At 45.1% G+C, this 24,858-nt stretch overlaps 1 protein-coding gene across 3 annotated transcripts in view; it reads left to right on the top strand.

Annotated features, from left to right (window-relative positions):
- Window positions 1-24,858, top strand: part of LOC106581206 (protein PTHB1) — a 200,779-nt gene that overhangs the window by 94,331 nt on the left and 81,590 nt on the right. For all 3 annotated transcript variants that reach the window (XM_045702702.1, XM_014163124.2, XM_014163115.2), the window contains 2 exons: window positions 4,444-4,626; window positions 12,015-12,240. In XM_045702702.1, coding sequence (XP_045558658.1) covers window positions 4,444-4,626; window positions 12,015-12,240 — 409 coding nt within the window. The remainder of the gene's footprint in view (window positions 1-4,443; window positions 4,627-12,014; window positions 12,241-24,858) is intronic.

Below are 24,858 nucleotides of genomic sequence, written 5' to 3'. Positions count from 1 at the left end.
AATACATATCCATAGATACAGATCCATAACTCATTAATTACACATCATTTCAACAGTCCCAACCGCATTGTTAAAGGTTAATGAAATATATCCATAGCATATCTATAGAGTATTCATGTCATGCTATGCAATGGCTCATATTTAGGTGTCTTAATAGATGCATCATTACAATGAAAGCGTAGTGTCATCATTATGGCTGTTCTCAAAAGTGTGCTTCTGCCATCCCAAGGATAGTGAATATGCCACGTTTTGAAAATGATGCTGATCTGTACAATGTACTAGACCCATTTCCCCCACTGTCCGGTATAGGCCTGTGACGACGATCTTTTTCTTCTCCTCCTCACTGAGGTGAATGGTGCATAAAGATCCCCACAGGGTTGAATCATCAGGGTACATTTTACAGATCAAATCGTGTAGTTGAGGGTCATATCATAACTCATTAACAGCCCTCCTCCACTTCAAAAGGAGGCCTAAGTTGGTTCTATGCAGTCAATGTACTGTCATTTCTATTTTCCCATTCATAAAGTAGCATAGTGGTTAAGAGCATTAGGACAGTAACCGAAAGGTCGCTGGTTCGAATCCCCATGTAAAATCTGTCTGTACTCTTGAGCAAGGCACTTAACCCTAATTACTCCTGGAAGGAATTCTGGAGAAGAGCGTCTGCTTAATGACTAAAATCTAAAAATGTTAAAAAGAATACAGACACAGAATGTTAAAGTTAATATGAAGATTTTATTTCAATTTTTTTTAACCTTTATTTAACTAGGCAAGTCAGCTAAGAACAAATTCTTATTTACAAATGTTCAGGGGCAGAACGACAGATTTTTACCTTGTCAGCTCGGGGATTCGAACTAGCAACCTTTCGGTTCCTGGCCCAACGCTCTAACCACTAGGCTACCTGCCGCCCATGTAAAGGCATCGCTGAAGAATCCTACTATTGACATTTTTCACTTTAACTTTTCTTGATTAGGTTTAACAAAGATTCATATTAAAAGCATTCACATTCAATTCCCCATTTCAGACACATAGCAATAACTATTTTAGTGAGTAAAACGTACTAACACAGGCAAGCAATCAAGCAAGCAAACATTTCCCTCTTATTCACTAATGTTGTAGCTAGCTAGCTAAGCCCCTGGCACACTGTCAACATGTTAATTGTTGTAAAACTCATGAAACATTTGGGTAATGTTATTTCACTATTTACATTGTACTTTGGCACATTACAGACCTTTTTTAAAACAGGACAAATTAAAAGACAGAAACCAGTTGCTTTCCTTTTGACTGCAGAGGAGAGGTGAGGGGCCAGTGTGACATCACTTCCGTGGTAAGGGCCCAGCATTCTTCTGGCTTCTTATTAGTTAATTTTGTTATTAGAAATGTGCAAAGGTACAATGTCAGTCATGAAATACTAAACTAAAACGTTAACTAAATATGATTATTGTTATTTAAAAAAAATTATTTACATTTTTTATTGAAGCAAGAGGTCACCAGGAAGTGACATATCACTGACCTCTCACCCCTCACATTCTCCTCCTGTGTAACCAAAATAGAAAGAACATCATGTTTCTGTCTTTTAATTTGTCCTGTTGGTAAAGGTTCAAAAGTACAATGTTTGTCTTAAAATAGTGAGATAGCTGCCATTGTTTAACTAAATGTTTTATGACACTTTTGAAACGTTTATTGACAGTTGGAAAACATGTTGACATTGCCAGGGGCTTAGCTAGCCCCTAGCTAGGATTACTAACTTAGTGAAATGGGGGAAATGCTAGCTAGCTTTACCACCCTGTGTTAGTACGTTTTACTCACTTAAATACAGTGAGCTCCAAAAGTATTAGGACAGTGACACGTTTTTTTTACAGCTAGTCTTTGCACAGGACTAAATTTCGCTTCCCCCATCCCTCTCACTATAACCTATATGAATTAGCATGGTGTCATGGCCTTTCTGGTTAAATGTGCCTCTGTGTTCCCCTCAGCTGGCATCAATCAGCGCTGCGTTTGGTCCCACACAATGCAGCCCTTGACTGGGAACCTCCATTTGGCTCGGCTTGGCAGGGCGGCTCTTTTTATCAATACACACCAATCTTTACTAGCAAATTCACCCCTTTGAAAGTCAGTTTCCTCTAGAGGTTTTCTTTGGGAGGAGCTGGAGGGGGGGGGGGGGGGTCGAGACGTTTGTTTAACGTTTGGCTGAGTGACATGGTTGCCAGGGAGACGGAAGTGGGTGGGGGGACTGGATGGTTAATGTTTACGTGGGGGTGTTTGTCTGGGGGTGTTTGTCTTACAGTGCCGCAGTACTCCCTGTTTGGTGTGCGTGCATGCGTGCAGCACAGGAGGCTACTGAGGGAGGACGACTCATAATAATGACTAGAATGGACATGGAAAGAATGTGTTTGTGTTTCGATACCATTCCATTAATTCCGTACCAGCCATGACTAGGAGCCCGTCCTCCCCAGTTAAGGTGCCACCTGTGATGTGCAGATAAATAGTTGTGTGCTGTCCAACACACCATACTGTTCTACTCTCCCACTAGCTAGCCTACTTGCACATTCCAGTGTATTCATGAATCGAGGTGCTCTCCCATGGTGAAACTGAAAATGGAGATGACCCCAACTCTTACCTGCACTCTGCCATTAGTCACACATCCACAGACAGGATATTCTCACTCTTTCCTTTCCCCTCCTCTTGACTTCCCCCTCCTCTCTTATTTCTCTCCCTCTAACGTGCCTTCTCTTGTTCTGTTCACCTTCATCCGTCTTCTTCTGTCATCGCTCGTTCATGTTGTCCCCCTCATCCGTCCCAAAAATGGAAGTATTGACCTCCTGTTCAGGTTCAACTCTCAGACCACACCTAGAGACGCTGCAGAGCCACCTCCCTCTCATTGCTCATTCACATGGCTTACGGCGTTGACTTGTAGAGAATGTTACTGATGAGTTACGGAGTTGACTTGTAGAGAATGTTACTGATGAGTTACGGCGTTGACTTGTAGAGAATGTTACTGATGAGTTACGGCGTTGACTTGTAGAGAATGTTACTGATGAGTTACGGAGTTGACTTGTAGAGAATGTTACTGATGAGTTACGGAGTTGACTTGTAGAGAATGTTACTGATGAGTTACGGAGTTGACTTGTAGAGAATGTTACTGATGAGTTACGGAGTTGACTTGTAGAGAATGTTACTGATGAGTTACGGCGTTGACTTGTACAGAATGTTACTGATGAGTTACGGAGTTGACTTGTACAGAATGTTACTGATGAGTTACGGAGTTGACTTGTAGAGAATGTTACTGATGAGTTATGGAGTTGACTTGTAGAGAATGTTACTGATGAGTTACGGAGTTGACTTGTAGAGAATGTTACTGATGAGTTACGGAGTTGACTTATAGAGAATGTTACTGATGAGTTACGGAGTTGACTTGTAGAGAATGTTACTGATGAGTTACGGAGTTGACTTGTAGAGAATGTTACTGATGAGTTACGGAGTTGACTTCTAGAGAATGTTACTGATGAGTTACGGAGTTGACTTGTAGAGAATGTTACTGATGAGTTACGGCGTTGACTTGTAGAGAATGTTACTGATGAGTTACAGAGTTGACTTTTAGAGAATGTTACTGATGAGTTACAGAGTTGACTTCTAGAGAATGTTACTGATGAGTTACGGAGTTGACTTCGAGAGAATGTTACTGATGAGTTACGGAGTTGACTTCGAGAGAATGTTACTGATGAGTTACGGAGTTGACTTGTAGAGAATGTTACTGATGAGTTACGGCGTTGACTTCTAGAGAATGTTACTGATGAGTTACGGAGTTGACTTCTAGAGAATGTTACTGATGAGTTACGGAGTTGACTTCTAGAGAATGTTACTGATGAGTTACGGAGTTGACTTCTAGAGAATGTTACTGATGAGTTACGGAGTTGACTTCTAGAGAATGTTACTGATGAGTTACGGAGTTGACTTGTAGAGAATGTTACTGATGAGTTACGGAGTTGACTTGTAGAGAATGTTACTGATGAGTTACGGAGTTGACTTGTAGAGAATGTTACTGATGAGTTACGGAGTTGACTTCTAGAGAATGTTACTGATGAGTTACGGCGTTGACTTCTAGAGAATGTTACTGATGAGTTACGGCGTTGACTTCTAGAGAATGTGGTGTGGGTGAGTTATGGAGTTACGGAGTTGACTTGTAGAGAACGTCTTCTATGGCCTCGGGAGATGGATTAACATGAATGACTTGGATGAGTCACTGTGTTGACCCTGAAGCCTTGTTTCCATTGGCACTTTAAATCAGGGCCCCATTCAATCACTCATCATTCTAGTGGACAACAGGAAACAAACTGCTTGTATAAAGTACCTTTGCGTTACAGAGTTGGCGCTTGATTCAGAGTTGCTTAGGTAAGTTGCTTCTGGTGAATGACAGCAGGCACTGATTCTCTCTGTCTCTGTCAGGTGATCGCGTTGGCAGATGCAGCGGAGGAGAACCGGGCATGTCTGAATCAGGCGTTTGTCCGCCTGCGCAGTGCCACCCACCTCCTCATCCTCCTGGTCTCCCTGTGGCAGGGCCTCAACACAGAGCAGAACGCCATCCTGGAGGCTACGCTGCTACCCCTGCTACAGGACACACCACAGCTGGTGAGACACACACACTGTTACCCCTGCTACAGGACACACCACAGCTGGTGAGACACACACTGTTACCCCTGCTACAGGACACACCACAGCTGGTGAGACACACACACTGTTACCCCTGCTACAGGACACACCACAACTGGTGAGACACACACACTGTTACCCCTGCTACAGGACACACCACAGCTGGTGAGACACACACACTGTTACCCCTGCTACAGGACACACCACAACTGGTGAGACACACACTGTTACCCCTGCTACAGGACACACCACAACTGGTGAGACACACACTGTTACCCCTGCTACAGGACACACCACAGCTGGTGAGACACACACTTTACACCTACACGACACACACACAACTGGTGAGACACACACTGTTACACCGCTACACGACACACACACAACTGTGACACACACACTTTACACCTGCTACACGACACACACACACACTCTGAGCACACACACACACACACACACACACACACACACACACACACACACACACACACACACACACACACACATATTGCTTTCTCTCTCTCTCTCTCCCCATCTATCTCCTGGCTGCTTGACCCAAGTCTCCCCCTCTGACCCTGGAGAATAAACACAAAATACCTCAGTGATCCGCTCTGAAGCCCCTAAGTGGTTCTGCTACCACACACTCTCTCCCAGGTGCCACTGAATATACTCCTGGCAGCTCCACAGAGGATGAGGACGGTGTTACTGACCTGTGTGTGAAGAGAAGAGTTATATTTATACAGCGTGAATGTAATCGGGACAATGGAGAGGAGACGAATAGGCCTGATTCCAAACCATATTGTACACCCTTCCCTCTCACCCTCACAGGTATACAGGGAGTAACGATGTTTCCTACCACAGGCCTCCAATAGGCTAGTGAAGTTTCAGATAGTGTAGCTTTGAACTGGAGCCTGTATTCAGCCCTGATGTCCCTTTGGTCAAGGAAGGCAGTGGCAGTGAGAATGCGGTAGGGGGGGTGAGGGGGACATGTTCTGAGAGGGCCAGAGGGGCCTTGTTGAGTTGTCTATGTGTGTCACAGGGGAGTTGTTCTGTTAGTAATTTAGACCGTCACATAAACACGTGTGTTGAGAGAAGCCCTCCATGAGTCCACGTGATACGACGACAGATTTCTGCCCCCATAGAGACCGAAAGTGTGTGTGTGCTCTCACCAGTTGTGGTGTGTCCTGTTGCAGGGCCAGCTGTGTGTGTGTGTGGTGTGTGTGTGTGTGTGAGACAGACATATACAGTAGTTCCATAGCCCCTCTGTCTGTTAGGGTTTCCACTGTGATTAAACACATGACATCTCATCTCATCACACAGGTTAGAGGTGTATCTATATACAGTCCTCTCTATTTACCCAATTTCACACCAAATACCCCCACTGCCCCTTCAAGAGGGACATAGGGACAGGTGGCTAACACACACACACACACACACACACACACACACACACACACACACACACACACACACACACACACTGACATCTGCAAACACAACCTCACTGTGATAGACACCCCCTTACACACATACACACACTTTCTCTTTCATCACCACACACACAGTAAACGCGCCCGAGAGCACACATCCGAGCAGACATCCAGTCAGCCTGCACCTGAATGGGCTGATGAGGCCCCAGAGAGATGGAGTCACTGAGAGTGTGTATGTATTTCGATGTGTTTATTGTTGCGGTTGCTCTTGTGAATGAGATTAAGTTAATGAAAGGTAATTAGGGTCAGGCCCGCTGCATTAGCCCATACGTGTGGAGAGATGGGCTATTTTAGGAAGCGCTACTCACACTGGACAGAAATAAAGATAACATACTGTACGGAAAAGACAAGGCCAGGGGCTAATAGGAGCATCTCACACACATACATGAGGGTGTGTGCGTGCGTGATAGATTTATGTGTGAGTAAGAGATTGTCTTTGACCCCTCGTCTCACCTATTTGACCTCAAATTTTTTTCATCTCCGGTGAGGTCGTCACAGGTGAACGAGATTCCCTTTCCCAACGGACCCTCCCAGGACTGGAATTCCAATTGGGATAAGTCCTTGGAATTCCGTGGATTGGAATAAGGCTTCTGTGAAGGATTGGGAGGAGTGGTAGAATGGATTAGAGAAGAGAGAACAGAATTAGGTGGGAATGAGAAACGTTGGAGAGAGAAAGAGGCACTAGATAATGACCTGTGCAACTGGGCTGATTAAACCAGGAAAAGGGGAAGGGGGATGGAGATGGAAGAGGAGAAAAGCTGCAGAGGAGAGCTCTGCTGTGCTCCCTGTTCCCCCACGACTGTGTGGCGTTGCACGACACCAACTCCAGCATCAAGTTCGCTAACGACACCATGGTTGTAGGCCTGATAACCAACAACGACAAGTCAGCCTATAGAGAGGAGGTAAGTGAACTGGCATTGTGGTGCCAGGACAACAACCTCTCCCTCAATGTCAGCAAAACAAAGGAGTTGATTGTTGACTTCAGGAAGCAGAGGAGGGAACATTCTCTGATCCACATCAACAGGACTGCAGTAGAGATAGTCAGCAGTTTTTAAGTTCCTCGGGGTGGTTGAGGGGCAGCTCTCGAGGGGAACTGGGCCGGTGGCCGAGAAGTCAGGTCGCTGGTACGGTTCCCCCGAATCGTCTGGGTGGGGGATCTGTCCTTGTGGCCTTGGCCTGGGCACTTGACCCTTGTTGCTCCTGTGGGTCGCTCTGGATGGGAGTCTCTGCTGGATGACAGAATGTAATGTCATTTTCAGCAGCTTCACTGCAGATTGTATATAATAAAAAAGTTCCTTGGGGTCCACGTAACAGAGGACTTGACATGGACCAACAACACCACCATTCTTGTCAAGAGAGCGCAACAGCATCTCTACTTCCTAAGGCAGCTGAAGAAATTCAGCATGCCACCCCGGGTCTTCTCCAAATACTACCACAGCACCATCGAGAGCATCCTGACCGTTTACTACTGCAAATACTGCACAATTTAACCTCTCTGGGGTATGTGGGACGCTAGCGTCCCACCTGCGGGACACACTATTCAACAGCCAGTGAAATAGCAGGGCGCCAAATTCAAAATCACAAAAATCTCATAATTCAAATTTCTCAAACATACAACTATTATATCCCATTTTAAAGATGTACTTCTCGTTAATCCAACCACATTGAAATCGGACAAAAAGGCTTTACGGCAAAAGCATAACATTAGATTATGTTAGGACAGCGCCTAGACAAGAAAAACCACACAGCCATTTTCCAAGCAAGGACAGGCGTCACAAAAACCAGAAATACAGCTAAAATTAATCACTAACCTTTGATGATCTTCATCAGATGGCACTCATAGGACTTCATGTTACACAATACATGTATGTTTTGCTCGATAAAGTACATATTTATATCCAAAAACCCCATTTTACATTGGCGTGTAATGTTCAGAAATGTTTTGCCTCGCAAAACTTCCGGTGAATGAGCACATCAATTTACAGAAATACTCATCATAAACGTTGATAAAATATTCAACTGTTACTCAAAGAATTATAGATACAGCGGTTGCATTAAGGAGAAGTGTGTCAGATTTCCAAAAAGCTTTACGGCGAAAGCAAACTATAGCGCTCTGATATCAAAACAAGCCATACAGACACCCGCCATTGGAGTCAACAGAAATGACAAAAATTACATTATAAATATTCACTTACCTTTGATGATCTTCATCGGAATGCACTCCCAGGAATCCCAGTTCCAGAATAAATGTTTGTTTTGTTCGATAAAGTTCATCTTTATGTCCAAATAGCTCCATTTTGTTTGCGCGTTCAGTCGAGTAATCCAAATCCACCGTGCTCGCGCAGTGAGTTCAGACGAAAAGTCAAAAAAGTTATATTACAGTTCGTAGAAACATGTCAAACGATGTATAGAATCAATCTTTAGGATATTTTTATCATAAATCTTCCATAATATTCCAACCGGACGATTCCTTTGTCTTCAGAAATGAAAAGGAACACACCTAACTCTCACGGGAGTGCGCGAGATTGAGCTCATGTCATTTTCTCAGTCATCTGACTCCATATGCTCTTATTCTCTCCCCATTCACAGTAGAAGCATGAAACAACGTTCTAAAGACTGTTGACATCTAGTGGAAACCTTAGGAAGTGCAAAATGACCCCATTGACACTGTGTATGAGATAGGCAATCACTTGAAAAACGACAAACCTCAGATTTCCACACTTCCTGGTTGGATTCTTTCTCAGGTTTTTGCCTGCCATATGAGTTCTGTTATACTCACAGACATCATTCAAACAGTTTTAGAAACGTCAGAGTGTTTTCTATCCAAATCTACTAATAATATGCATATCCTACCTTCTGGGCCTGAGTAGCAGGCAGTTTAATACGGGCACGCTTTTCATCCGGACGTCAAAATACTGCCCCCTACCCCGATGTAGTTAAACACCTTCTCCCCAATCCCCCATTTCTCTGATACATGTGTAAATATTGTACTATAAATTGTGCCTTCCTGTATTATACTTATGCTAAAATGTTTATTCTATTCTACTGAGCCATTTACTTTGTTCATATTCTTATCTTTTATTATTTCTTATTGTTGTTGTATTGTTGAAGGAACCTGCAAGTAAGCATTACGCTGGGAAACCTAGTCAGTTAGACAATTGAATGCAGTCAGCTGAAATGTGTCTTCCGCATTTAACCCAGATAGGTGCGGGCGGCTGCATTAATTGACGTCCACAGGTCCCGGGGAGCAGTTGTTGTTGGGGGTTAACTGCCTTGCTCAAGAGCAGAACAGCAGATTTTTCCTCCTTGCCGGCTTGGGGATTTGAATCAGTGACTTTTCAGTTACTGGCCCAATGCTCTTAACCGCTAGGCTACTGCCACAGTATACTATGTGTATCCTGTACATACGACTAATAAAACTTGAAACTTGAGAGGGAAGTTTCTCTCTTGTCATCTCTTATCCTTCATGACCACTGATCCACATCCATAGCCTCTCTTTGCCGCAGTAAAACAGGAGGGAAGAAGGTAAGGGGGAGAAGAGAGTAGGAGAAGGGTCACAGGAAACACATCTCTCTGGTAATTGACGGGGCGCTCATTTAGCTTGGCCCGACCCAGCAGATTGATGCGGCCAACCAGAACAACCTCCTTCTCCCCCTCTTTTTTTTCTTCCACTTGTTCTCGCTCTCTGTTTCTTTCCCTCACTTTCCACTCTGCTGTGAATAGAGCTGCTGACTCTTAATGTCTCAGTTCTATTCCTGCACCCGTCTTCCCTGAAGTTTACATTACTACAAACTAGTACTAGAAACATCTCTACCGCTCGCCTTTTCCTCCTCCCCCACACTTCCCTCTCTCCATATGTCTCCCTAGCTGTCTCTTCATTTCCTTTCTTCTTCTCTTGATGGAAATTGAAAGGAGGAGTATTGTCGGGAGTTGAGTTCGATGTTCATTTGATTGTGGGAATAATGAATTGCAAAATGCACAGAAAGCAGAGCTAACTTCTCATACAATGAAAAAGGATGATACGGTTTGCTTTTACATCAGGTCATATGTGGAACTACTAAAGTATTAAATGATATCAAATATCTGCCAGTGACAATAAATATTTATGGATTAGTCGGGGGATTTGATTCTATAGAGATTATTTTGCTTTGCTTGGCTCACAGCATGACATTGTATTTCCAGTCTCTTCTCATGCCTGGTCTTTAAATTACTTTTCCAGTCAAGTTGAGCATGTCAACTCTGAAGGATTACTGTCTGAACCTTTGTCAGTCCCTATGGGAGTCCCTCAGGGCTCTATATTAGGCCCCATTCTGTTATCCATAATCACAAGTTATTCTGAAATCGCAACTGGGATTTCCACAATGTGCATTGTCAGAGGGGAAGTGACCTCTATTTATTACCAGACAAACAGACTTCTCCATTCCCCTCCAGCCTCTTGTTCTCCTGAGCTTCACTTTCTCTTAATCACAAACAAAGATGTCCAAGGTCGTCCTCAGCGTGCAGGATGTCCATTATCACTCTACCATATGATTTGCCATTTGGGCCAGTTCCAAACCCATCGCTGTGCGCTTCACTGCCCTTCATTTCAAATTGAAATTGAGAAGCCAGGTAGCCGGGCAGTTAAGAGCATTGGGCCAGTAACCGAAAGGTTGCTGGTTCGAATCCCCGAGCCGACTATGTGGAAAAACTCTGCCCTTGAGCAAAGCTTAACCCTAATTAAGTAAATGTATATCCTAATATTGTTACCCAGCTGGTGAAATCTGTACTGTTAGTCCAGTTCAACATGTTGGGGGTCCTGATAGCCTGTTGAAGGTTATTGTTTCAGTGTGAGTTGAGATCTATGTTCTACTGCCTTCTTCCTTTCTCTCACCTCTACTGCTTTCTCTCCCCCTTATATTTCTCTCTCCATTTCATTCTCCTTTTTTTCTCTCTCTGTCTCTCTCTGTGTCTCTCTGTCTCTCTCTCTCTCTCTCTCTCTCTCTCTCTCTCTCTCTCCTGAGTAATGTCAGGTCTCTTCCCTGTTATCATCATTACAGGTCTGATTACCTGTCATTAGGGCTCATTAGGGGCCTATCAGCAGGGGGGCAGCCTCAGCCCCACACCCTGACTACCTGTCGACACCCCCACGGCCCGCTCGGTCCGCCTGGACTATCTTAGATTGTGTGTGTGTGGGGGGGATGTGTGTGTGAGAGATGGCCAGACAATATATTTTTCTCTTTCTCCGGGAGAGGAAGTTGGATTGAATGATAATTGGTCCTGTTTCACGTCTGAAGGATTCACATTATTGGCTCGTCTGTAGGGTGAATTTTGTATCTGCTCTCTGTGTCTCTGCAGAATGTGCTAATCTGTGTAGAAACAGTATACGGTTTTGTGTGTGTGTGTGGCTGGCGCACGTATATACTGCCACACAATACCGCATGCCTATGCCGGCGTGTTTGTCGTCATACCTGTGTGTGTGTGTGTGTTTCTCACACACGGAAGAGATCAGGCAGTGTTTAGGCTAGACTGGAACGGAACAGACTGATACACTAGTAGCTAGATAAACAGACTGTAAATAAATACGACAGTAGTACATGGTAGTACATCGTCCTGGACACAGGGGGCACTATGCATTCAAGGCCAGACTATTGGGTTGTGACGGCTTACAATCTGATCTGAATCTCACCTATGCATGTATGGACCACATGCCCAGCTTCTCTCTTTCTCCCAGTTGTTTTCTCTCTTTCGAATTATGTCACTTTTTGTTCTCTCACTCTTTCGATAACTGTCTATTGTTCTCTGCTGTCTTTCCCCATTTCCTACTTTACTCTCCCTAACCACCCTGTCTCATATGCTCGAATAACAGAATACCTGTCTCTCGCTCTCGCTCTCTCTCAGGGTTGGGAGGAGAGTGTGGACGCGGCCGTGTCTCACCTCCTGAGGACCTGTCTGTCTCGCAGCCCTAAGGACCAGGCCCTGTCTCTGTCCACCTCCCAGCTCAGCATGCCCAAAGACACGGTCCGCCTGAAGAAGCACATCACCCTGCTGTGTGACCGCCTGGGCAAGGGGGGACGGCTGTCCCTGGCCTCCGAGGCCAACGTACCCACACCAGTCATGATGCCAGGTGAGAGAGGGGAAGAGTGTTTGTGTGTGTCTCTGTCTCTGTGTGCTCTGTGTGTGTGTGTGTGTGTGTGTGTGTGTGTGTGTGTGTGTGTGTGTGTGTGTGTGTGTGTGTGTGTGTGTGTGTGTGTGTGTGTGTGTGTGTGAGCAAAAGCAGTTTCTCTTCATTAGTGTTCAGTATAGCCTGTAATGATGCCGTTAACCCCTTCCTCTGAGAATGCCTAATAAATCCTGTCCGACTGAGGTGTGTGTGTGTGCACGCTCTGTCTGTTGTTCCAGTGTTAACCCCTGGCTGTGAGAATGCCTAGTAAACACTATTCCCCTGATAAAGGTGTTATGGTTGGAGAGAAGAGCACATGTCTCAATCATAGCCCTGTTTATGGCCTTCACACACTCTCAGGCCGACAGTGGTGTGTGTGTGTGTGTGTGTCGCCCAACCACCACCCCCATGGGTCATTGAGTTCTAACAAAAATGTGTGTGTCTGAACACAATGTGTGTGTCTGGCCAAATACCTTTTTACCCCCACTCCTTTTATGCTTCTTTCTCCCTCTTCCTCCCTCTTCCTCCCTCCTCTCTCTCTCTTCCTCCCTCTTTGGTTTCTTCCACCCTCTCCCCCTTGCCCCTCTTTAGCAGTCACCCCTCACACGTATAAGTGTGTTGATGACAAATCAACTCGACCATTTCCCTTCAGTAGTTCTCTCCCTAGTTTCCACCCCATCAAACACAGCAGTTGATTAATGCGAGATGTTTAATATGATATATGAGGACTGTTGATGGACACAGGGGCAGTATTGTGAAGCGGTAGGTAGCCACCAGCCAGACTAATGAATATGGATACAGTGGAGGGAGGAAATATTAACGATGGTTTTCCAGTTGAAAACCTCCCGCTCCGCAAATAGAATTAGTTGCCTTATTGAGTGCTTTACGCATTCAGGCTTTGGAGTTTGTAATTAATTCACGACATGGATATGGGTTCTTGAACAATGTAGAATACTTTGAGAGTTCTGGGATAGTGTATTGTATATATATTTTTTAATTTATTTTGATGTTAAGCTTGACATTGTTTGTCATGCTGTGAGCCAAGCAAAGCAAAATAATCTCTATAGAATCAAATCCCCCGACTAATCCATTACAGTACATAACGCTGTCATGGTAGTGGCATCGAAGCTAGGGTCTTTGATAAGTTATGACAACTTAGGCAGCTTATGCAGTAGCTTGGGACTGCTACTGTATGGATGTGGGCAGTAAACCAGAAAAGACGCAATAGTGTGTGTTATTTGGGACTACTGGAGGTATCCCTTATATGATGTCCGTCCAGGGTGTGTGTGTCAGAGTCCTGCACAGCTTTTGTGGAGCCGCATCCGCTCCGCCCCGGGCCTCATCAATTCCAAGCCCCACCCGATATCCGACATCAGGACAGATTTTTTTCCCCCAACCCACCCGCAAAGTATTGTTCCGAGAGCCGATCCATGACCCACCAAATAACATCCAATTTTTGTAATTGTTTTCATAACTCCGTAGTAGTATGCTATTATTCCCCTTCCCTGCATGAATTCATTTGTCTGGATGTCTACTCAACATTTGTATAAAAGGAAACCATGCCATGAATGAAGAACGATAGGCTACCTTTTTGTCTACACCATGCGATGCGTCACATTGACGACTCAAATCGTTTCGATAATCAAATAGTGTAAATGAAACTTAAATTAACAATTCAATAGTGCATTCGCAAAGTATTCAGACCCCTTCACTTTTTCAACATTTTCTTACATTACAGCCTTATTCTACAATGGATTACATATTTCTTTCCCCTCATTGATCTACACACAATACCCCATAATGACAAAGTGAAAAACCGAGATTTTAGATATGTTTGCAAATGTATTAAAAATGTAAAGAAAATATTTTTTTATATCCATAAGTATTCAATCCCTTTGCTATTAGACTTGAAATTTAGCTCAGGTGCATCCTGTTTGCATTGATCATCCTTGAGATGTTTCTACAACTTGACTGGAGGCCACCTGTGGTAAATTCAATTGATTGGACATGATTTGGAAAGGCAAACACCTGTCTATAAACAGAGGTCCCACAGTTGACAGTTCATGTCAGAGCAAAAACCAAGCCATGAAGTCGAAGGAATTGTCCGTAGAGCTCCGAGACAGGATTGTATTGAGGCACAGATCTGGGGAAGGGTACCAAAACATTTCTGCAGCATTGAAGATCCCCAAGAACACAGTGGCCTCCACCTTTCATTCTTTTTTAAAACTTTTTACCCCTTTTCTCCCCAATTCCGTGATATCCAATTGGTAGTTAGTCTTGTCCCATCGCTGCTACTCCCGTACGGACTTGGGAGAGGTGAAGGTTGAAAGCCATGTGTCCTCCGAAACACGACCCTGCCAAGCCGCACTGATTCTTGACACACTGCTCGCTAAACCCGGACAACTGGCAACTGTGTCAGCGTGCATGCGCCCGGCCCGCCACAGAAGTCGCTAGAGCACGATGGGACACGGACATCCCGGCCGGCCAAACCCTCCCCTAACCTGGACGACACCGGGCCGATTGTGCGCCGCTTAATTTTTTTAATTTTACGTTGATTTAACTAGGCAAGTCAGTTAAGAACAAATTCTTATTTTCAATCACATCCTAGGAACAGTGGGTTAATTGCCTTGTTCAGGGGCAGAACGACAAATTTTTACCTCGTCAGCTCGGGAATTCGATCTTGCAACCTTCTGGTTACTAGTCCAACGCTCTAACCACTAGGCTACCTGCCACCCCATATGGGTCTCCCGGTCGCGGCCAGCTGTGACACAGCCCGGGATCGAACGTGGATCTGTAGTGACGCCTCAAGCACTGCAATGCAGTGCCTTAGACCGCTGCGCTACTCGGGAGGCCTGGCCTCAACCATTCTTAAATGGAAGAAGTTTGGAACCACCAAGACTCTTCCTAGAGCTGGGGGAGAAGAGCCTTGGTCAGGGAGGTGACCAAGAACCTGATGGTCACTCTGACAGCGCTCCAGGGTTCCTCTGTGGAGATGGTTGAACTTCTGGAAGGTTCTCCCATCTCTGTAGCATTCAACCAATACGGTCTTTATGGTAGAGTGACCAGACGGAAGCCACTCCCCAGTAATTGGCACATGACAGCCCGCTTGGAGTTTCCCAAAAGGCAGCTAAAAGACTCTCTGACCGTGAGAAACAAGATTCTCTGATCTGATGAAACCAAGATGGAACTATTTGGCCTGAATGTCAAGTGTCACATCTGGAGGAAACCAGGCACCACTCATCACCTGGCCAATACCATCCCTATGGTGAAGCATGGTGGTGGCAGCATCATGCTGTGGGTATGTTTTTCACCGGCAGGGACTTGGAGACTAGTCAGGATCAAGGGAAAGATGAACGGAGCAAATTACAGAGAGATCCTTGATTAAAACCTGCTCCAGAGCCCAAAGGACCTTAGACTGGGGTTGAAGGTTCACCGTCCAACAGGACAATGACCCTAAGCACACAGCCAAGACAACGCAGGAGTGGCTTCAGGACTGGTCTCTGAACGTCCTTGAGTGGCCCAGCCAGAGCCCGAACTTGAACCAGATCAAACATCTCTGGAGAGACCTGAAAATAGCTGTGCAGCGAAGCTCCCCATCCAACCTGACAGAGCTGGAGAGGATCTGCAGAGAAAAAAACTCCCCAAATACAGGTGTACCAAGCTTGTAGCGTCATACCCAAGAATACTCTAGGCTGTAATCACGGCCAAAGGTAATTCAACAAAGTACTGAGTAAAGGGTCTGAATACTTATGTAAATGTGATATTTCAGTTGTTTTTTTAAAGACATTTGCAAGAAATGCTTTGTCATTATTGGGTATTGTCTATACATTGATGAGGGGAAAAAAACAATATAATTAATTTTAGAATAAGGCTGTAACGTAACAAAATGTGGAAAAAGTGAAGGGGTCTGAATACTTTCCAAATGCACAGTAGGCTGCAGAAATAGGCTACATTTATTTAATAGGCTATTATATGCATATTCAAATTTTTACTAGCCGCACCGGTTTACACTTTATCTGGCCTGCGTATCGTCTAAATAAACAAAAGTGTGAATTAATGTAGGCTAATAATGAACTGATATTTAATTGAATTATCATAAACAAATACCTGCTTGCACTTTTTGCCGGCTGTGTATCTATCTACCGGGTTGTTGTCTTTACGAACCGGGGATTTCACTCACGCAGCACCTGTTTCCACGATGGTGTAGCCTATTCCCCCATCATAACCTTTCTTTTTATTTCTCCACTTAGGCCTATGTTACCCATTTTCGCGTGAGCTAGGCTAGCCAGAGAAAGTCAACTTGGCATTGCCTATTCTCACGTGGGGGGAGGGAACAAAAGCTCTGCACCTAGACGAATTAGAATGTTTCAGCACCACATAAATAATGGACAGTTCCCTGCTGCACACTCTCCCAATACGTCCCTGCTCCACACTCTCTCAATACGTCCCTGCTCCACACTCTCTCAATACGTCCCTGCTGCACACTCTCTCAATACGTCCCTGCTGCACACTCTCTCAATACGTCCCTGCTGCACACTCTCTCAATACGTCCCTGCTGCACACTCTCTCAATACGTCCCTGCTGCACACTCTCTCAATACGTCCCTGCTCCGCACTCTCTCAATACGTCCCTGCTCCGCACTCTCTCAATACGTCCCTGCTCCGCACTCTCTCAATACGTCCCTGCTCCGCACTCTCTCAATACGTCCCTGCTGCGCACTCTCTCAATACGTCCCTGCTCCGCACTCTCTCAATACGTCCCTGCTCCGCACTCTCTCAATACGTCCCTGCTCCGCACTCTCTCAATACGTCCCTGCTGCGCACTCTCTCAATACGTCCCTGCTCCGCACTCTCTCAATACGTCCCTGCTGCGCACTCTCTCATCGTCCCTGCTCCGCACTCTCTCAATACGTCCCTGCTGCGCACTCTCTCAATACGTCCCTGCTCCGCACTCTCTCAATACGTCCCTGCTCCGCACTCTCTCAATACGTCCCTGCTCCGCACTCTCTCAATACGTCCCTGCTCCGCACTCTCTCAATACGTCCCTGCTGCGCACTCTCTCAATACGTCCCTGCTCCGCACTCTCTCAATACGTCCCTGCTCCACGCTCTCTCAATACGTCCCTGCTGCACGCTCTCTCAATACGTCCCTGCTGCACGCTCTCTCAATACGTCCCTGCTCCACGCTCTCTCAATACGTCCCTGCTGCACGCTCTCTCAATACGTCCCTGCTCCACGCTCTCTCAATACGTCCCTGCTCCACACTCTCTCAATACGTCCCTACTCCACACTCTCTCAATACGTCCCTGCTCCACACTCTCTCAATACGTCCCTGCTCCACACTCTCTCAATACGTCCCTGCTGCACGCTCTCTCAATACGTCCCTGCTGCACGCTCTCTCAATACGTCCCTGCTGCACACTCTCTCAATACGTCCCTGCTGCACGCTCTCTCAATACGTCCCTGCTCCACGCTCTCTCAATACGTCCCTGCTCCACACTCTCTCAATACGTCCCTGCTCCACACTCTCTCAATACGTCCCTGCTCCACACTCTCTCAATACGTCCCTGCTCCACACTCTCTCAATACGTCCCTGCTCCACACTCTCTCAATACATTTATGGCTGGAAGCCTCGCCGCTCACAGAATGAAATTCTCAACACGATGTAACACAACAAGCTCCTGGGTTTGTAAAAAGTGTAGTCCCTATTATCTGGATTTAAAACGTTTCTGACCAGCAATATAATTGTTCTGATCCGTGAGCCCAATGTTTTCATTCCACCCACCAGCTGATATATATATATATATTTATTTTTTGGTGTGTATCCGACCTGATGCAGAACTGTGGTGTGTGTGTGTGTGCAAGAGTATTGAGTGGACAGGATCCATGTCGTCCGGTCTCTTTCCTTTCACTGTTGTTCTGCTGCCAAAACACACACACACACACACACACACACACAGAGCGAGAGAGTCCGGCGACTCCTGTATGACCAAAGCCCTGTCACTCTTTATGTAAACAGTCATTTGTTACAAACCCCAAAGATGTTGCTTTTTCAATCGACTGTAAACGCAAAAGTTGTTTACGTTTCCAACAGCACCGGCGGCAACAGTCTCCCACGGAGACTGGGCACGCACGCACGCACACACACACACACACAAGCCCCACTTCATGGCCTTGCAGTACACCCTATTCCAGGCATTGCATTAAAGTGGATGGATGGATGGGATTTTTAGTTTTTTTTAACTTCCCACTACCAATACTGTGTGGGACCTGACAGTTGAAAAAACACATACAGTACACAGACACAAATGTACTGTACTCCCTGATATAGCCTATTTGTGCTTATATTTGTGCCTGAAGGATATACAGAATATTTTCTCTCTTATGACACACACACATACTTGTAAAATGTGTAGATTCCTGTCTCCGGTACATGTGTAGATTCCTGTCTCCGACTCCTGTCGTTCTCCTCATCTCTCCAGCTCACCCTTTCCTCACCTGACCCTGTGTCTCGCTCTGATGACATCACCTGGGCGGCCTGCTGAGACTCTGGTTGTAACAGCTGCTCTTGGCCCTTGCTCTCTTTCACACACACACACTAACACGTGCACACATAGACCCTGTCAGCAGCACCTGATGGTATCAGTTCAGTCAGTACTGTTTATCACATGGCCTTCATTACTCAGAACCGTTAGCTTTGCTCTGTCATTAGGTCAAATGTTGGGCTGCTTTACAATATGGGTGTGGATTTGGTGTTGTGGGTGTAATGTTGCTCTCTCCCTTGTATCTCTCTGTCTCTCTTGTTTACTCTATCCATGTCTGTCAGTAAGCATAGCTTGAGGTCTCTCTACTTGAGGTTCATCATAGAATGAACTAGATGTTGTGGCCTTCTTGTTTTGTGTGTTTTCACTGTACATCTATTTCTGTGTGTATGCATGCATGTGTTTATACATACAGTTGAAGTCGGAAGTTTACATACACCTTAGCCAAATACAGTCGTGACCAAAAGTTTTGAGAATGACACAAATATTCATTTTCACAAAGTGTCCTGCCTCAGTTTGTATGATGGCAATTTGCATATACTCCAGAATGTTATGAAGAGTGATCAGATGAATTGCAATTAATTGCAAAGTCCCTCTTTGCCATGCAAATGACCTGAATCCCCCAAAAAACATTTCCACTGCATTTCAGCCCTGCCACAAAAGGACCAGCTGACATCATGTCAGTGATTCTCTCGTTAACAAAGGTGTGAGTATTGACGAGGACAAGGCTGGAGATCACTCTGTCATGCTGATTGAGTTTGAATAACAGACTGGAAGCTTCAAAAGGAGGGTGGAGCTTGGAATCATTGTTCTTCCTCTGCAAGTAAGATTGCACCTAAATCAACCATTTATCGGATCATCAAGAACTTCAAGGTGAGCGGTTCAGTTGTTGTGAAGAAGGCTTCAGGGCGCCCATGAAAGTCCAACAAGCGCCAGGACCGTCTCCTAAAGTTGATTCAGCTGCGGGATCGGGGCACCACGAGTACAGAGCTTGCTCAGGAATGGCAGCAGTCAGGTGTGAGTGCATCTGCATGCACAGTGAGGCGAAAACTTTTGGAGGATGGCCTGGTGTCAAGAAGGGCAGCAAAGAAGCCACTTCTCTCCAGGAAAAACATCAGGGACAGACTGATATTCTGCAAAAGGTACAAGGATTGGACTGCTGAGGACTGGGGTAAAGTCATTTTCTCTGATGAATCCTCTTTCCGATTGTTTGGGGCATCCGGAAAAAAGCTTGTCCGGAGAAGACAAGGTGAGTGCTGCCATCAGTCCTGTGTCATGCCAACAGTAAAGCATATTGTTTGTATAGATGAACGTGGTACCTTCAGGTGTTTGGAAATTGCTCCCAAGGTTGAACCAAACTTGCGGAGGTCTACCATTTTTTTTTCCTGAGGTCTTGGCTGATTTCTTTTGATTTTCCCATGATGTCAAGCAAATTGGCACTGAGTTTGAAGGTAGGCCTTGAAATACATCCACAGGTACACCTCCAATTGACTCAAATGTTGTCAATTAGCCTATCAGAAGCTTCTAAAGCCATGACATCATTTTCTGGAATTTTCCAAGTTGTTTAAAGGCACAGTCAACTAAGTGTATGTAGACTTCTGACCCACTGGAATTGTGATACAGTGAAATAATCTGTCTGTAAACAATTCTTGGAAAAATGACTTGTGTCATGCACAAAGTAGATGTCCTAACCTACTTGCCAAAACTATAGTTTGTTAACAAGAAATGTGTGGAGTGGTTGAACAACAAGTTTTAATGACTCCAACCTAAGTGTATGTAAACTTCCGACTTCAACTGTATCTTCTCTCTCCCACCACAGAAGAAGATTGATACCTCTGCGTCTACACACACACACACACACACACACACACCACAGTTCCACTTCATGATTTATCACATTTTATATGGAACTTCCAGTCTCCACTCCACACTGGGCAGGAAAAACACAGGCTGGGGAACAAGTCTCCTTTAGGGAACACATCCAACCCCCATCATGTTTTCACATTAGTCAGAGAACCTATACATGCCCTCTCTCACTCTCACTCTTTCTTTCTTTCTCTGTCCTTTTCTCTCGCTCTTCATCTTTCTCACTTTCTCTCTCGCTCTCTTTCTATCTTCCTCTCACTCCTTCTTTCTCTCTTTCTTGCTTTCTCCTTCTTTCTATCTCTTTTTCTTTCTCTCCTTTTGCTCTGTTTTGCTCTTTCTCTACGATTCTGAGAAACCGTTGTCGCCACACAATTGACTGTGACTTCATTGTGCCATTGCTAGATATGTTTATTTATATTTACTGTTAGTTTGTTTTGCCAATATCTCATTTGTTGTCAGGTTAAGGTTTCTTTTCTTTTCAAATATCACCCTGTCTTTCGTTCTCTCTCTCTCTCTGACTTTTATTCTTTCTTTCTCCCTCTCTCTTTTTCTCTCTCTCTCTCAATTCAATTAGCTTTATTGGCATGACATAACAATGTACATATTGCCAAAGCTTACTTTGGAGATTTATAATATTAATCAATATTGTCAACGGGACAAGAGTAACAACAATAATCAAGGGTCAAAATAACCATATGTTGAACAATAACAGAGGCATAGAGGACATGTGCAGGTTGGTTGGTCTGTCAGACACGTCCCTCTTCTAATGGCAGGCAGCAATGTAGTTTGCTGCCAATCCACAGCTGTCTGCGTCCTCCCCCAACAGGACAGGTAGCCTATCCTCATCAGAGAGGTCTTTGAAACCTTGAATAAGGGTTTTAAATTTGGTGAAATTACACTCTCTTAATTGTTTAATATTTTTTACATTTTGTCAGGAAAATGCAGCTCTGTCTCAGCTCTGTTTCGGGTTCTGCTGTGGTCTCTCTCTCTAAACTAGTCAAACTCCCCTCTCCCTGCTATGTGTTGAATACATTAGCTACTCGGCTGGAACCAGGCGTTTTTGCAACAGTTCGGAGATCTTGAACGTCCCCCCTCTGAATATATTTGCAGTGGAGAAAAACCATATGTTGTGATAAAGTGAATGCCAGGGGAATGTGATTGATGTACTACTGGGGTGAAGGGTTGTTGACGGGATGTTATGCAAGCAGGCTTTGAGGTGTGTGCGTGCGTGCGTGCGTGTGCGTGCATGGTGGGGGATGTGGGGAGTTGTTGTGTCTAACTGTATTCTGTACATGTATTTAAGTGTGTGTTCTCTCCCAGTCTCCTCTCCTATCAACGTCTCTAATTAACACTCTAGAAATTGAAGCTTTTCAGTCCTAAAATATACCCCCCCCTTCCAAGTTCCAAGTCCACTGAGAATACCTTTGTTCCTATATCCGAATCTGTCTTTGGGAGCAATTTCTGACAGCGTAAACAGATGTATCTTGTCTTGTGCTTGAAGCCTCCTTTCTCAGCTGTTTTGGGAGGATTTCAGTTATGCCTTGTGGTTAGAAGATCTATTCCAGTAGGACTTAAAGAGAGGGGAGAGGAAATAGATGTTGAAGTTGAGAGCAGGGCTACTGTCACTGAATGAATGGGGTCTTCTCTGCTAGCTAAAGCACTACTTAATGCTCAACTACTTAAAGCGGTTAGGAATTCCTTGGCTAAACCCCATTTAGAGAGTGCTGTCTCAGTATGTCCATCTGCCTCACTCTCTCTTTCTGGGTGCGTGCGTGTGTGTGTGCATTATCAAATTTGGCAATGTGTCAGTGTGTGGCCATATCTCTCTCATTGCTCAACAGTATAACCATAAAACCCAGTGTCTTTCCAACGATCTCCCTCCTCTCCTGACTTTTACAATGTTGACATCATAAAGAGTAGAGAGAAAATCCTTGGTGTTGACTTTGTAGTTGGGACAGGTTTAGACTCTAAAGGTAGATCAGGTGTCTGTTTGATTTACAGCTGTTTGATTTTTGACTTCATAACCAGGAAGTGCACTTTTGTGCTGGGGAGAAAGAGGGGCTTCTAGAGATCATATCACAAGCAAACAATCTGCAAGATTTGAGACCAAACCACAACCAAATGATTTTCTGAACCACTACACTACATAACGGTCTAACACATTCAAACCACAACCAACGGTGGTTTGGTGCATGCTCTAGTTCTTTTGACCACAACCAACGGTGGTTTGGTGCATGCTCTAGTTCTTTTGACCACAACCAACGGTGGATTGGTGCATGCTCTAGTTCTTTTGACCACAACCAACGGTGGATTGGTGCATGCTCTAGTTCTTTTGACCACAACCAACGGTGGTTTGGTGCATGCTCTAGTTCTTTTGACCACAACCAACGGTGGTTTGGTGCATGCTCTAGTTCTTTTGACCACAACCAACGGTGGTTTGGTGCATGCTCTAGTTCTTTTGACCACAACCAACGGTGGATTGGTGCATGCTCTAGTTCTTTTGACCACAACCAACGGTGGTTTGGTGCATGCTCTAGTTCTTTTGACCACAACCAACGGTGGTTTGGTGCATGCTCTAGTTCTTTTGACCACAACCAACGGTGGTTTGGTGCATGCTCTAGTTCTTTTGACCACAACCAACGGTGGATTGGTGCATGCTCTAGTTCTTTTGACCACAACCAACGGTGGATTGGTGCATGCTCTAGTTCTTTTGACCACAACCAAATGGTTCCATAGATGTAGCCATAAAATAAAATGGTCTACTGAAATTGAACAGCAACAACGGTCCAGTAGGGAATTGAGCATAATGTTGACCAAACCACGACCAACCGTTTTAGAACGGAGACCAAACTAAACCACGACCAACCGGTTTAGAACAGAGACCAAACTAAACCGCGACCAACCGGTTTAGAACAGAGACCAAACTAAACCGCGACCAATCGCTTTAGAACAGAGACCAAACTAAACCGCGACCAACCGCTTTAGAACAGAGACCAAACTAAACCGCGACCAACCGTTCTAGCAGTTCCATCCTATCTATTTGCTCTTCTAACTACAATCACACGCCTTACTGGAAGAGACCAAACTCGACCACATACAGACAGTACAGCAGTTTGGACCATAACTAACCCGGTCTCCCAGACCAAAACATCTTTCATATCCCAGTATATGTGACAGTGTGCAGCTCCATACTACAGTCTGAGAGAGGGCTGCCTGGCTTGTCTCCCCAACTAAAGAGCTCCGTTTCAGGCTAAAGGTGGTCCAGAGGTGGGGGCCCTTTCCTTAACATGTGTTGATGTATGGCTGGGCAGAGGTTAAGACGCGCACACACACACACACACACACACACACACACACACACACACACACACACACACACACACACACACACACACACACACACACACACACACACTACCCTTGTCCCCACATACGACCCCTCTCTCTCTGCACACACACACTACACTTGTTCACACATACCGCCACTGTCCAAAATTGCAAGACAGCTCAAAAAGACAAGCTTAGAAAAACACCTGCCCAATTAAAGGCTGGCGTATCCAATTTCAAACAAGCCCATGGCCAGGAAGAGGTAAAAAAAAAAACGGAGGCTGCCTGTTGCCTTTCAGCTCGGAGTAACCCCATGGGCCATCTCAGCCAATTGGCCTCACTAAACAGAACAAGATTGGCTTTATAGCATAGGATAAAACATTAGACAGGGATTAGGGTCATCTGCCAAGAGGACATTTTAAATACACACACACACGCATATGAACGCTTGCACACTTAACCACATACCCAGACTAACACACACACGTTCACACACACCACCACCAGCTCAGGCGGTGTGTTTTGAGGATGTAAAATGAAAGTGGCATGAAAATTAAACAAGCCCTTGGGATTGGGGGTTAGACGGAGAGGTGGAGAAGGTAGAGCGGAGAGGAGAGGCGAGAGGGAGAGACAAGGGGTCTGACTCATAGACCCTAGGAGGTCCCTAATTCCCGTTCATCCTTGGTATTGAAGAGGCGATAGATACTCTTAGAGGGGGTCTCACTCTGACACCCCCAGCGCACACAACACATAGGCAACACCTACATGTCCACATTCCATACACGCACACAATTATATTGACATTTGTAGGCCCTGGTAGAAGATGAAGTTCTTACATAACCACATCTGA

The sequence above is a fragment of the Salmo salar genome, chromosome ssa02, assembly GCF_905237065.1.
Source record: "Salmo salar chromosome ssa02, Ssal_v3.1, whole genome shotgun sequence".
Classification (NCBI taxonomy): domain Eukaryota; kingdom Metazoa; phylum Chordata; class Actinopteri; order Salmoniformes; family Salmonidae; genus Salmo; species Salmo salar.
This window is presented reverse-complemented; position numbering and strand designations above follow the sequence as displayed.